This window comes from Dasypus novemcinctus, chromosome 1, assembly GCF_030445035.2.
Source record: "Dasypus novemcinctus isolate mDasNov1 chromosome 1, mDasNov1.1.hap2, whole genome shotgun sequence".
Taxonomy (NCBI): domain Eukaryota; kingdom Metazoa; phylum Chordata; class Mammalia; order Cingulata; family Dasypodidae; genus Dasypus; species Dasypus novemcinctus.
The window spans coordinates 53,322,881-53,338,520 of NC_080673.1; the positions used below are offsets into that span (position 1 = coordinate 53,322,881).

General features: G+C 32.4%; 1 protein-coding gene across 5 annotated transcripts in view; it reads right to left on the reverse strand.

Annotated features, from left to right (window-relative positions):
- Positions 1-380: 380 nt before the first annotated feature.
- ELMOD2 (ELMO domain containing 2) overlaps positions 381-15,640 on the reverse strand; it is a 39,451-nt gene continuing 24,191 nt past the window's right edge. For all 5 annotated transcript variants that reach the window (XM_058288539.2, XM_004471938.5, XM_004471939.5 and 2 more), the window contains exons 6-9: positions 13,143-13,276; positions 9,897-9,965; positions 9,009-9,142; positions 381-3,834 (exon numbers count right to left, since the gene is read on the reverse strand). In XM_058288539.2, the coding sequence (XP_058144522.1) occupies positions 3,689-3,834; positions 9,009-9,142; positions 9,897-9,965; positions 13,143-13,276 (483 nt within the window). In that variant the 3' untranslated portion in view covers positions 381-3,688. The remainder of the gene's footprint in view (positions 3,835-9,008; positions 9,143-9,896; positions 9,966-13,142; positions 13,277-15,640) is intronic.

Sequence of the window (15,640 nt, forward strand, 5' to 3'; positions counted from 1 at the left end):
ATCACTTGATGAGGTTACTTCAGTTAAGGTGTGACTTACCTCATTCAGGACGGGTCTTAATCCCTTACTGGAGTCCTTTATAAACAGAATGAATAGAGAGAAAGAAAAAAGCCACAGAAGCAAGAAGCTGAAAGCAAGGAAACCTGGAAAGGCCAACAGATGCCACCATGTTCCTTGCCGTGTAGCAAAGGAGCCAAGGATCGCTGGCTGCTGGTCCTTGGGAAGAAAGCATCACACCTTGATGATGCCTTGATTTGGACATTTTCACAGCCTCAAACTGTAAGGTAATTCATTCCCATTGTTTAATGCCAACCCATTTCATGATACCTTCTTTGAGCAGCCTAGGGAACTAAAACAGAAATATCAATAGAATGCTTATAACAATTTCAACATATTCTTTATTTGCTTAACATTCCAAAGTGACATCACATTTCACACTATTGCTGTTACATAAGAAATCAATTGTTTTATCCAAATTAGGCAAAAATCCATTTCTGTCACTTGTCAATTGGCATTTTCCCCCAGAGAAAGCTACTACTTAATTATTTAAATACTTTTACAGAAACACAGAATTCTTATTATTAATGAAGCAGTTGTTTTACCTGCACTACATTTTAAATTTTCTTCATCAAAAGTCAAAGCCAGAAAGCAAAAGTTCAAGCCACATGCTCTCTCAGATTTTTAACAATTCCATTTATTTTCATTAAAAATTGTTTATATGGAGAGGTTCATAAATATGTAAATGAAAATTAATCCTCCCCAAGCTTGTTCATAGAGAAGTGGGGTGGAGCTTTATCCTGAGAAAATAGCTGCTGGTCCCCAAACATTATTTCAATGATAATGAACATTATTGCCCTCCAAGCCAAACCTTCTCTTTTCTGTGCCACAACGATAGTTTAATCTTTTCTGTCCTGGCATTGAGCAGTTCACTTTTCATGCCCATGGAATGCTTCTCCTTTGAACAAATCTTTGACCAAGTCCCATTTCATTGGATGTTCTCAATGGGGAGAAACAGTACATGAACAATTATGAACACCAGAATAAAAATGAAGAGTTCATATATTTTCACGTAGAAAAATACATACAAATCCAAGTAGCTCTCAAAATAGAAATAAATCAGGATGGGCATTTTCAAGAAAAAGATTCTTTTTTCTAAACAGTAAATAGTTCCAATAAGACACCTATATCATCATCTTTAAATGCAGAGAGGTTGGTCTAGGATCACAGATACCTCCTGATTTTTCCCATTTTTTAAAGATTGTCTTACAGAACATATTTGAACTATAACCCTTTTAACTACATTTTTAGACTATTCTTGTCACTGGCAAACTCCTTTCAACCTGCCACACGCAAAAATTCATTTCAACATGGATTCAATTCTTGATGCTCAAAGCAAATATAATTTTTCTATTACTATAATGTCAAAACATACTACTTTGGCATTATATTAACTATTATAGAAATAGGTAAGAATCTAAATATAGATTTTAAGACTACGTAGAATTCTAACATACACGTGTTAAAAACAAAGGAAAGTAGGCAGACATAAATACTATATATTGCTTTTAAGTATGTCACTACCACATAAAAATCAGCTCATGTCACATTCTGATTTACAATTGGTGACATTTAGCTTGCCTTCCAGATTAGAATATGTTGTTGTTGGTTTGTAGATGAATTCACTATAAGACTATCTGAAAGTATTAGTGATTATTTTAAGCAAAAACAAAACAATATACTGAAAACAGGTGGATTTAAAAAACGTACTATTCAGCAAACTTTGATTTTTTAACCATTATAAGTTTTTTCTCTCTGAAAGGGAAAAACTTAATTATTTAAATTTCTCCTTCCACATTCTAATAAGTCTTGTATTAAGTTTACTGACAAAGGTTTAAATCAGTTCAAGATCTCAGTCATTGAAATATTAAAATATAAATATTTTCAGTACAAAAATGAAAAGACTAACAGAATTGCTTTCCATGAAGTAGTTAACCCATGGTTAATACCTGATTGCTGTCAGAATTTTGCAACACATCTTAGAAATCTAGTGGATGATAAGACATGAAAACAGTAAAATAAAATTTTAAAAATTTAAAAAGATACTCCTAAGTTTGAGAAGTCCCCGATGAGAAAGACATTTTAAAATTTTTATAATGTTAGAAAGCTAGATTGCCACTGAAATAAAATGAACATTTTCATTTTGTTGAGAAAGCAATATTAACGCATGCACTTTCAATGTATGTGCTTTGCAATGCTGCATGTTATTTTCCAGTGGACTATCTCTTACCATTCTTCTCTTTGGCAAGTTTTAAGACAGAGGTTTGTCAATAGACATGAGCAGATACTTTAAAGTCTCAGGGCTTCCCATATCTCATAAGAGCCAGTCCTTAAACACTTGGTATACATCACATTAAAAGATGTGGTAAATATCATCATGTTTTAGATTGAATTATGTCTTGAACAGGGTGATTTCTACAGTATTTAAGGAGAACTTAATAATCAGATGAACTTTCCTATCTTTAAACTTTAGTCTTGCTTTGAGTACAAAAGTCATAAACACATTAAAAAAAAATCCCTCGGCATTAGAATCTTACCACTAGATCATCCTTGATAATGCTTGCTGCTCTCCTGAGAGTTAGAAGAATAAAGCTATCATCATCCTCAGCCTACTGTAGAATCCCAGAGACTAACACAAAGAATAACCATCAAGTCTATACATCATCATCTAGAAATACCATTTAGTCAGAGAAGCAAGCGTTAAGAGGACGTCAAATAAGCCAACAATGTTTAACTGAGATCTTCAAAAAGCTCTAAGTTTTCCTCTTATTTTTTAAGGACAGCTTCATTGAAATAGGAATTGTCCCGTGATTACAATGAAGATGTTCATCGCAAACACATCTCTTCATATACACAGACAGAACAGCCTCATAAAGGTCCTCCCACCAAGCACTAAGATTCTTTTAAACAACTGATGAAAATGAAGTACTGAAGATGAGAAAATGCTGTTAAGCTTCAAAATAACACTGTGGTACATTAAAAAAAACAACAACAATCAGTCATCAATACCTTCATTTTCTCATTATCTTTTATGTTCAATAATAAGGAAAATCAAAGAGGAAGGCATGATTCTTCATCCTCCCTGACATATATATGCTCTTGCTGCCACTACTGAAGTGATGTTATGACGTGTCACTGAGAGACAAAGAAAATCATGAAGAAGTTTTCCTCTTACTTAACCTAGAAATAAAATTAAAACAAAGAAAACAAAGAGTCTACTTCCAAACTACAAAATCAAAATATCTTAAAAGAGCTTTTGAAAGATACCAACTTGATAGCTACAACACATAAAAATGAAAACTGATTTTTACACATTTTAATCAACTGATTCAATACAAATACCTGATTCATACATTTACACTAAATGGGTTGTTAAGTCCCAAGTTCCAAACTGTAGTTTAAATGACTCTACAGAGGGAATCTTTGGAAGGGTAAGGTACCTTTGGAGAACAGTGTATAAATAACTGTAAACATACACTGATTGTCTAAGAGCTTTCTTAAATATAATTTCTGAAACAGTTTTGTAAGAAATTATATATAATAAGTGTAATTGATCAGATAATCCCTATTTCAACATATAAATTTCTATTGTGTGCAAAATATGGTAGAAATAGAAGGTATTATGGATGGTTTATATTTTTAAAGTAAGCACCGCATTATAATCCTGCAAAAGTCCTTTAATCTTTTCATGAAACTTCTCTCTGTAGAGGTTGAAATACATAATGCTTTCTGGCTCTTCTTCAAACCAAAACTTGTCAAATTCATAGAAAAGATAACCTGCAGTTAAAGAAAAACAAAACATAAATACAGTGCTCAATAGCTAAACCACATTAAAAGTATATAATTATCCTTTAAATTCCATATTAGGATACAACAATCAAGAATAATCTTAAACAATTAGAAACCTGAGGAACTTAATAATAAATATTTTTGTATGTTCAAAGTAAATAGCAATTTTAATAAAATATTTAATGTACAGTTACTATTTGTCTCAGAAAGCAACAAAATCCCTCAAACTTGTCATTTAGTACTTTCAAAACTATCTTGGGAGTAGAAAAAAAATTATTCCCCAGAGACTCCTGAAGCACAAAAATGAAAGTTGCAAGAAAACATTGGGCAAACATAAAGTATGAGAAAGTTGTTTTCTGGTTGATTTCTAAATCTAAGAGTTATTTCAGCTTTTTCAATGAACTCAGCACCTTTTCTTTTTAAAAAGAATACATGAACTCTTAATAGGCTTAACATTTTTTCCCATATCTTCCCTATAGTAACCAAATTCACCTTCATGAAAATAAACATGCTGACCAATATACTTTATAACAGAAAATGTGTCTTTAAAACCACCTCTAAACCTTCTTTCACATTCAAGCAAACACAATTTTTTAAGCAGGTTCATGTTAGCCTGATTTTACTGAATAGGAAACAGAGTCACAGAGAGGTTAAATTAATTGTCCAAATCACATAGTTGGTTAGTAATTTCCACTGTGTTATAAACTGGACTTCATTTCCAACAGAATCTCATTTCCCCTTCTAAAAAGCTTTTCAAGAACAGAGTGATTCTAGCAATGGAAGAACTTTTATCACAGATGTGGAGGCAGTGGCCACTGGAGGTTCTGAGGGGAGGGAGAGGGAAAAACAGGTGTAATGCGGGGCCATTTTTGGGACATGGAAGTTGTCCTAAATGACAATGCACTGACAGACACAAGCCATTATATATCTTATCATAACTTACAAAATTGTGTGAGAGAGTGTAAACCACAATGTAAACTATAATCCACGCTTACTGGCAGTGCTCCAAAATGTGTTCAACAATTGTAACAAATGTACCACACTAATGAAGGATGTTATTAATGTGGGAAAATGTGGGAGTGGTAGGGAGCAGGGCATATAGGAATTCCCTATTTTTTAATGTAATCTAAGTATCCTTAAAAAAAGAAAAAAAAAAACTTGAATAAAACAAAGTGACTTATAACAAAAGGGGGAAAAAGGCTTCACTGGCTTTACACAAAATTGTGGCTACATGATCACAACTGCAGAATATGAAAAATTAGAAATTCCATTTTTATAAACTACTAATAAGACAAACATTCATAGTTAACATTTTTCCACATTTCATCTTTGAAACATCATTTTCAATGTGGTCAGTTTAAGATAGAGTTCAGATTAATTTCAATATATGGTAAAATAGGTTATTATCCATTATGTGAAAATATCAAATGAGGACTCTAGAAAAATAACATCTGCTTCTTATTTCTAAAAGATGACATAAGGCTGGCAATTAATATTATTTTTAAATAATATTTTTAAAATCTTTATTTCACTCAAAATTTCTTTTGTATATATAAATACATTAGGGACCATAATACATGTATAGAAATTAACCAGAAATATACAAATTTAGAGTCTGCATTCTCTTCCTCCTCCTCATCCCCCAATATACTGAGGGATATACAATCACAAAGTTTGGAAATGAATATTCTGGGAGGAAAACAGCTATCTAAATTTTATGGTATACTATTTGTTTTAGGGTTTCTGGTTGTTAGGTTTTAGCTATTTACCATTCTTATATGTCCTTTAAAATTGTTTTATTATTGTCAGGTAATGCAACCCATTCAAAGGTCTGGAACAAACTGCTCAAGTGTCAATTATTAGAAACTTCTTGCTTCAGAGTGAGTTTGTTGATCTATAATGGTGTCAGAGGAAGGGCTGACTCACAGATTGTAGACTGTAATGCCTAAGTTGCTTTAATGAAATATCAAGAAACTGAAGATGATACCAGAATTCTAGGAAGCTGGCAGGACATAAAGCTACAAAAGCTTTGCAGAAAGTGATGGGAAAAGCATTGTTTCCATGACGCATGTCTATTGTTTGTCTGACTCTGGAAGATTTGGAATACTAGACTCAATAGGAACCACAACCCCAAATTTCAAAACTTAAAAAAATCCCTGTGTGCTTCTACTGCTTCTAACCAGAGCAGAAGAGGCACTTAAGGTTTCCCAATAGGAGTTAAAAATAAGGGAAACATAGTAAATGGGAATTAACTATAAACCAGCCTGAGGATTTGACTGGGGTGAAGAAAATGTTCTAAACCCAGATTATGTGATTTTGTACAAATTTACTAACACTCATTGAACTGTACACTTAACATGGGTGAACTTCATGGTTACCTCAATGAAACTGTTATTGCTTTAAAGTTATTTTATTTGGTATTTTAAAATTGAGGTATTTTCTTTTGTACTTAAAAAGAAAAAAAACAAAGGATCCACTGAACCAGAAATCCAACTACAACTGTGGCTCTCAATCTCTAGAAGGGAGCCATCCTGGACAGTAATATCTGGAAGACACAGATTCTGAGATCTCCAAGCCCTCCTGCTCTTCCAGTGGTCAGCAAACTTCCAGGGGATACAAGCTCACATTTTAGATGTGCAAGAGGGTAAGAATGGAGCTTAGAAGTGCAATTATTACTCACTTTTCCCAGCATTTCCTACATAGAAAAAGACCTAAAAACAAAAGGTAGAGGAGATAAAAGGGAGAAGGGGAAGATGGACATATCGCTGGGTAAAAAATGTAAAAGCTAGTATCTTTATAGTTCTTTAATTTAGATAGAAAGTATGACCTTGGAATTCTGATTTGCTAATTAGCAATTAGCCCCTAGCAAAAAAGTATGTATGTTCAAAAACAGGGTCTCCAATTACTTTCAAATGAGAACAGATTCCTTTTAGGAAGAAAATCAGAAGTACTTAAGGTTGAAACTTCTACTGGTAAATGGATATGAAAACCTAATTTTTTGAGATTTTGCTTGAAAGCTGAATAGTTAACAGATATAAAATTCAGCCAGAACAGTGTTTAAACATTCTTAAAAATCTGAAAACCATAAGCTTGCTTCCAGGATAATCCAATGCTCTTAAGGATTTAATCTGATAGAAACAAGGCAATTGAAAGGGCTCTAGAATGACTTTTCTACTTCGCCGATTACTTTGCTGTGCTTCCTAGACAGGAGCCACCTGAGATGCTGGTGATGAGGGGCTATGCACTGGAAGCCAACAGTACCCGGAAAGCCTTCAGTTACTGGTCTTTCGGGTAAAAATGCCGGATTTATTAGGTCATGCTGTACTGCTTTCCTACCTACCACCTTCTTCCCCCAGTTTATTTAAATACAAAGAAGTTTTGATAGGGTATTTTTATATTTGTTTTATGTTCAATGGACAGCATTAAACATGGGATGTAGTTCACTAGATAAAGCAGATAGCAGAGGCAGAGAACAAAGCACCAGGACTTTAGGCACCATGCTAAAAGGGTCACTGGGAGATCTGGGGTTTTGAAGAAGCAAGCAAGACCAGTGATAAACAGACAAACCAGTAATGCCTAAGAAACCAGATGAAAGAAAAGAACTGGAGAGCAGGGAGAAGGAAGAAGCAGATTTGGATGAAAGCCTGTTTAAAATGCCTAACCCCTAAAAAAGGAGGCTGGCTGACTCTGACTCAAGGCAGGTCTATAATCTGATGGGAATACTCCTGTAGAGAAGGAAAGATGAATAATGGAGGGAGAAATGGCTAACTGAAGGAACAAAGTCTCTGATGAGACTTCTCAGAGAAGTCATGTCTAAACCAAGGTTTGAAGGCTGAGTAGGCCTAACCTGGGAAGAAAGGAGGGAGCAGGAACAGCGTTTGAGGGTGAGGGAACGTCACCTGCAAAGCTCCAGGAGCAAGAGAGAGCACAACATGCGTGAGCAACAAAAGGAAGATTGGTATGGCATAACTGTAGACTGAGGCAGGGGAGGGGATGCAGCAAAAGATGGGTCTGGAAGATTGACACGGTTCGAATTATAGGGCTTTGTAATGGGGACCCTTTGAAGAATTTTAGGCAGTGCAGTAAAATCATTAAATTTTCATGTTAGATAACAATACCCTCAATGGGGGGAAGAACTGGAAGATATCACAGAAAGACTAGTTAAAATGCTATTATAGTAACCTAGTAAAAAAGGCCTGAACTAGTACAGTTACAATGGGGATGGAGAAAAGCTGACAAGTTCAAGAGAAATTTCCGATGTAGATAAAAATTGGAATTAGGGATTAAGTAAAGTGTGTTGGTGGGTGGGGGTGGGGTGTTGTGGTAAAGGAGATAATGGAGGTGAAGTGATGAGTTGGCCAGTGATTCAAAAAATGCCCCAGTTAAACACAAAGAACTAGTTATTATCTAGATGACATTCTAAAGGCACAAAAAGATGAAAAGCAGAGTGTGAAGCTAAGCTAGACTTATTTGATTAAATCTTCAGTTTCCAGTATAATCACAATAAAAGTTAATGGAATGGTAGTAATCATGACTGCTTTAGGAACTGTGGACAAGCACCCCAAACCTACCACAAGAAAATATTGAAACAGTGGTGGTGAAAAGTTTCTATAAACTACATTTACTTACAGTAGCAACAATATAATCTACAAATGGGTTGTCCTTGACACAGTAGTATTCATTAACCAGTGCTCAGGAGAGAAAATTCATTTTGAAGTTAACTAGAAAAAGGATGCTGAAGAGAAAAACTACATGAATCCTAAATTTTCAAGAAATTGCCTAATTAATTTTTTTTATAGCAAATATATAAACTGAAGTATAAAATACTCTTAGGGACCTGTATTTTCCTATGTTTTCAAAGATCCAAAATAATAAAACAACAAGTATAAACTATATACATACCTAATGGTTTTAAAATTCTCTTAGAAGTATCTGGGTTTATAGTGAACCCTAAAGTAAACCATGGACTATATAGTTAATAGTACAATAATAAAAATGTTCTTTCATCAATTATAACAAATGTATCACAGTAATGCAAGATGTTAATAATAGGGCAGTATATGGGAACTCTTGTATTTTATACCTGATTTTTCTGTAAACCTACAACTTCACTAATAAAAATAAAATAAAAATATCTAGTTTTAATTTAATTTAATACTCACAATAAAACTGATGAAAGTGTTCCATTGTTGGTATACCAGGAACAAAGTTGTAGAGATGAAACTTCAAAGCTTCACTCTTCAGCAAGCTGTAAGCCATCTCGGTAAGATTGATTCCAACTATTGCATAAGAATACCTATGTCAGAAACATTACCAGTTATACCAGCTAGCCAAATAACTCAAAGAATAAAATTTAATTTAGGCAAGGAATAATTAAATAGATTACTTTGTTCCATTAGCAGCACAGTATTGACTTTATGATAATCTCTACATATTAAGGAAAATAAACTAGAATGGATCCAAAAAGTTTGTTCTTTAAAGGCTACTGATTTTCTGGATATAGTCTGAGAAATAAAGCTCTGTTCACATAAATACCCGAAACTAAAATCCCTTTAAAAAAGTACTAAATATAAAATATCTCACTGATTTCTAAAATAACACTGAATAATATTTCCACCTTCAATACCAGGGGAATTTACTTTCATAATCTAACACCTGTTATAATGTCTTTTTCAAAGATTAGATATTATTGGTAAATAAAATAATATGACTCAATTTTACTTTACAATTTTAAAAGCTATTTTCCATTTTCCTGTTCCTATTTCAGAACTATTTCCTATTCCTATTTTCATATCTATTTCTCACAAAAATTTTATAAAGGCCCTTATTTCCACTTTATAGAATAATATATCTTGTGACAGAAATATACTGAAATACATAAAAACTGGTTCATGATCACATTTAGCCTTACAAATAACATGACACATAATGTCCTTTATAAAGTTCTTATTAATTAAAATAATCTCTTTTGAATAAATACCTTCAAATTCAGATTATCTAACCATCTTATTGTGAAGACGATTACAGTGCCTTTAATATATTCAGCTTACCCTAATTTTGGATGATTTGAACGGGAAAGAATCTGATGAGCTTCACGGGTATAATTTTCACTAAAATACCTAAAAAGTTTTAAAAAATAATGAAATGAACATATATCATTCAATATTTAGGATATTTAGAAGCAATTTAAAACATTACTGTCAAAATGGCAGTCTTAGCCTACAGTCACAACCATCACACTCAGCATCTCAAATCACTTCAGGAACTACAAATGCTTCCAAATAAAAATTTAGTTCAGAGCTATCAGACCTATCTAGCACAGGACACAGAAGCTTGGAAAGACTAAATTATTTTTTAAAATAAATTTTCTCAAGAGACTTTCTATGTACCTCAAAAAACAAAGAAACCAGAGTTCTTTATGTTTGTGTTTTAAATTTTCTACAAAATAATATATTTTTAAAAAATCAATATATACCTGTTTGGACACTCTTCCTTTCACCTTGGCTTATTCCTTCTAAATCAACTTAAATCTGTATGTTTAATGTCATTTTTAAGAGCATCAGAAGAAAGTCAATAACCTTTCTTTTGCACTAACCAGACCTCCTTGACCGGTGGTAAAAGTAAAATTGGCCATAAAACAGAGATATTAGCAGGTACAAGAGAAATATACAAAACAATCGATTTGTAGGCTTATATATCCTTTTGTACTAATGCAAACCTCCTTGAGTTCTTAAAAATAGGAACCAAATCTTTTGTTCAAACCTTTGGTTCATCTCATAATCATACGCATGCACATATATGATGACTGATTGATGGTTCATGTAAGGATAAGAAGTAGAAATAAAAAATGAATTTCCAGGACTTATTTAAGTTTTAGAGGGCACAATCATTGAAATTAGCATAAAGCACTGGAATTCCTAATTAAATCCTCCTTCTGTCAGATAATACCATAGACTTTCATTATTCTTCACTGGCTCTAATTTTCAACCTATTAAAGCAGGGGTTATTAAATTAGAAATACAGGAAGGAAGAGCCATGAAGTACCTTAAATTATGCACAATTTTTTTTCCGTGTATAGATTTTCTGGGGAGAGAACATAAAAAGCTTTCATTGGATTCTCAAAAGGTTCTATAAACTCCCAAACATAAAAAAACCCTGCTTTATTATAATGCTTTTCTTAAATACTCTAATATTGCTATCTTATTTTTCAAGTTGGCTCTAAAAATCCCTTAGTAGGCTATTTGTATTTATATTTCATTTTTGTACATGATACTCCTAATGTAATTCAGTATTACATTAGTATTTCAATAATCAAATTACCCTTAAAATAGTCAATCAGCAGAATAATTTTTAACTTTCTCAATGAACTTATTTAGTCAAACCCTATCTATACAATAAGGAAAACTAATTCACATTGAGTTTCTTTCTTCCTTTCAATCTCTTTTTTTTTTCCTTTTTTCTTTTTTACATTGTTGCTCATAACTTGCATATTCTACTACTTTTTACTACTTCTATTTCCTCATCTATTCTGATTTTATAGTCTTTCCTGAGTTCATTTTTCTATACATCTTTTCTTCTTTTATATGTTGTCTCAGCATTCATTACCAAAAGTCTGTTATCTATCAAACTATCAAATCAACAGGGTATCTTAAAAGATTAGCTGACAAAAGTCAAGGTATTTTTTAAAAATTACATAAAAGTATTTTAACAACTTGCCACATTCCTTGACTATATCTTTATTTTGATCCTGATGTGTAACTCCATAATCAGGACAATATCATTATACAGGAATAGAACTAAAGGCTATATTTTCCCCCATTTTTAATATCCCAATGGCAGTAAATTACTAATATATTTGAACCTTGAAAATTGTTCATTCAGTACATACTAGCTCTAAATAGGAAAAAAAATCTTTAAGTCATTTAAAAAGTATATCAGCGTCCCTTGCCATAGTCTAAAATCTAATTCTATTAAATTATTTAAGCTTTAGGCAAAATTAAATTGTTTCTGCCAGATGCTCAGAAATCTTGACTTATGAGGAAAACAGCCAGAAGCAAAGTAACTAAGAGAAAGTTAAGAAAGGAAATACAGTATTAGCATATATTTAACTGAGGGTGAATACGTTCAAACATCTTTGTTGTTAAAAAATTAGTAGTTTAGAAGTGACAGGAAGAAAGATGGTCCTTGAGCCAAAACAAAAGATCCATGTGTCCTAAAAAACAATGAATTTTAAAAGTATTTTATAATTTGTCCAAATGAAATTAAAGGGCATTTGTTCTACTTAAATTCCAAATAAAAGCTTCTACCAAAGTGGGAAATAGGCAATCTCAATGTTTCTAATTATTCTTGTTACAAATATTATTATTTATGTCTACTGCATTTTGTTTATCTCTGGGAGCTGGGATTATAGAAACTTCTCAAACTCATAAAATTTAGGTGTTACAGAAAATGAAATATTTCTGCAATTTAAAAAAAGTAGATATTGAAACTCTACTATATTACTACTACTATTCTACTAAATAGAATATATATTCTATTTTCCCAAGTCTTACCTAGCTGGACCTAAAATTTTTCTCTCAATATTAACCTAATTTAACTCAATTTCAGGACTGTTCTTCACAGCAAGAATTACCCAAACTTTGTTAGTAGTCAGGTTTCCCATTGCACACATTTTATTATCTGTAAATCACAATTCAGTAATGGACTAAAATACCAGAATCTGTTCAGTTGCATATCCTTATAGGAAGAAATTAACCTTCTAGTTCATTTTCTAAATAACTTTTGGCTCTCAATTCTGATTTGAGTTACAGGCTTTGGGACTTCACATATGTGCCCAAGAACAAGTATTAGAGAAGAAAAAGGAAAGTTCATAGAGACGCTGAAAAGTCACAGATTTAGATCACTTGTCACAGATGGCAAAAGCAAGTGTGAAGAGATTTTATTATCATTTTATCTGGTGTAGTTCCAAAAATAGAATCAGAGAACCAGAGGAAAAGGGAAGAGGGTAAAGGTAGTGAGAAAAGAGTGTACATATTTGGGAGGCCTCAGAAGGAATGTCAGGAAAAGAAAGGAAGAGGAAAGGTATTTGTAAATAAAGAAATCACACATACATACACAAGTAAAGGTCTTATGACTTTATATTGTTGGCCAGCTCATGATTAAACACTTGTAGCACTGCAGCTATTTGAATTCAGATCATAATGAAATAACTATATTAATTACTATTTAAATTTAATCTGACTGGATATTGCATACAGTTTCATTTAGAAAAGAAAAGAAAATTTATTTTCACTTACACAAGATTGATTAATCCAAGTATGCCCATGCCTCTGAAATCTGTTTTGGGATCATCACCCTGGAAACCAACGTCAGCCCACTGCTTGGAGATTCTAGCCTTCAGTTTGTTCTTGGGCATTAGAAGATTCCAAAGCTGTATAAACATGCTTCCATGTTACAAATAATAATAATCTTAACTTACCAAGACATTTTCCTTCTCATAGTTTAAAGTCAGTGGAATGGTGTCAAACCAGTTTTTGTGGACAACACAGACTGAATTTGTTCTACACAGACTGAATTTGTTCTAACACAGTTTCAACACAGACTAAATTTGTTCTACACAGACTGAATTTGTTCTAACACAGTTTCAACACAGACTGAATTTGTTCTAAAAAATGTAGTACACTTATTCCAAGTAAAAAGATCAATATAAAGAGTAGGTTTGTAAAGGTAACAGGTAAAACGATGAGGTGTCTTTATTTACTAATTAATACGTAATATACCAGAAGTACTCAACTGCTTAAGAACACAGTATTATGTACTTGACTCTTGCCTCAAACACTGTATTACTTAAGTAGGTTCTATTTTAATAGAGGGTATTCAGTCCTTAATTAGAAGAAGGAAAATAAGTCTGAGTTAGGGAGTGGATCACTAAGAACATGATAATGATACTATTCCAATCTATATGATTATTGTTTAACAAATTTTCATAGTTTTAAAAAAAAGTAATATGACTTGGTTTTAAGGAAATACATTCATCAAGACTGAGGATTTATGAACAGCTATCAAATATTAGATACCAATAAGGGAATTAATGCAAAATAAAGTAAAAAAAAATTAGTTATTTTCTAAATTCAATACCACAAGTCACCAAACATAATAGACTTACGAAAGTTTTGAAAATTTGCAGAAGAGATGTATTTGCATTTTTTCCATTATCATTTCAGAATTGTTAGGACTCCTAATAGAAAGAGTATCCTTTTACCAAAAATAAAACATGAAGACTTACTTTAAAACGGAGTTAGGTCTCTGTGCAGCTAAGTCTAATCACTTGGGTTTTATCTGGTCTTTATTTTTATTACCGACACATTTGCTCACATTAGCATCTCCCTATGAGTTCAGAAAGTGGTTGGATTATGCCACTGATAAGATCTCGATGTGGGGAGAGACTAGGAAGACCAGTGGATCTCAAAATTTTGTACATACAAATATCAAATTTCTGGGTTCCACCCCTGAAGATTCTAATTTAGTAGGCTTAAGGTGGAACCTTAGAATCTAAATATTAAAGACTGGTTAACTCTAGTGAAGGTGGTCCTTGAACTACACTTAAAGCAACACAGATCTCTGCAGATTTCTACCCAGTAGACCACTGATTCATGTGTAGTGGGGCTGGGTGAGATACTGCCAGCAACCCACTCTCCACTTCTGCAAATGAGTTTCAAAATGAAGCACAAGGCAAAAATCCCCTTGAATAGATTGCTAGGACTTGTACCATACCCATTCAAGAGGGAAGATATTACACAGATTGGGCTTGAAATTAGGGGAATAGTCATGACAATGATATAAACAGCAGTTAAATTCCAATAACTTATCATGTACAATTCTAAAACTTCAAATATAAAAACTCAATCTACACAACTCTCTAAGGTAACTAAGAATAACTTTTGTTATTCTCATTTTATACAATCAAGTTTTATTTTTGAATTTTATAGGGTTTATTGTTTTCAAACTTGTGTCTCTTAATCTTACTGCGGTCAGCATGCTTCAAATAGGAGATTCTAGACTTTCCTAACTTAGATAATACCGAAGTTTCTTTCCACAATACGTTTAGTTATGACAAACTCATAACTCATATTAGAGAAAACAGCACATTGCTATTTAACCATTTAAAAATAAAATTAGAATAGGTGTAATGGAAGGGCAGGAGACTCAGGCTCTACTTCAGCTCCCATCATTCCAGAATCTAATGCAAATCACTTCCTCTCCCCTGGGCCTTAAAATTCTCATCCTTGAAATAAAGGAACTGAATTAGATGACTTCTAAACCTTATTTCCAGTCTAATATTCTTTAATTTCAGCACCACACTGGCCTTATGTATTGATACTTCAGATATATGAAATATTTCTTAATTTCTTTACTTAATTTTTAAATCTATTCTGCCATTATTTGGCAATTAACATTCCATAAATCCCAAAAGATTTGACATAATAATCTGAAAATGGTATATTCATGTTCACATATTGAGAGTAAGCTGGAAAAAAAATGCTTAATTTATATTGCTTAAGAGCAATTTATATTTTAAAAATATGGGAAAAATCTGAAGTTTGTGGACCTATACTTTTTGGTTGAAAAGATTTCCCTTTATAAGTTTACTTATTTGAATACATTTATAAAATTTATAGTTTATTTATTGGAATATGGTTAAAATTTACCTGAATAAATAAAATTTGAATATAGTCAATAATATTTATCAAAACTTATAAGAAATAGTCAACTGAAAATATTTTTTATATCAATG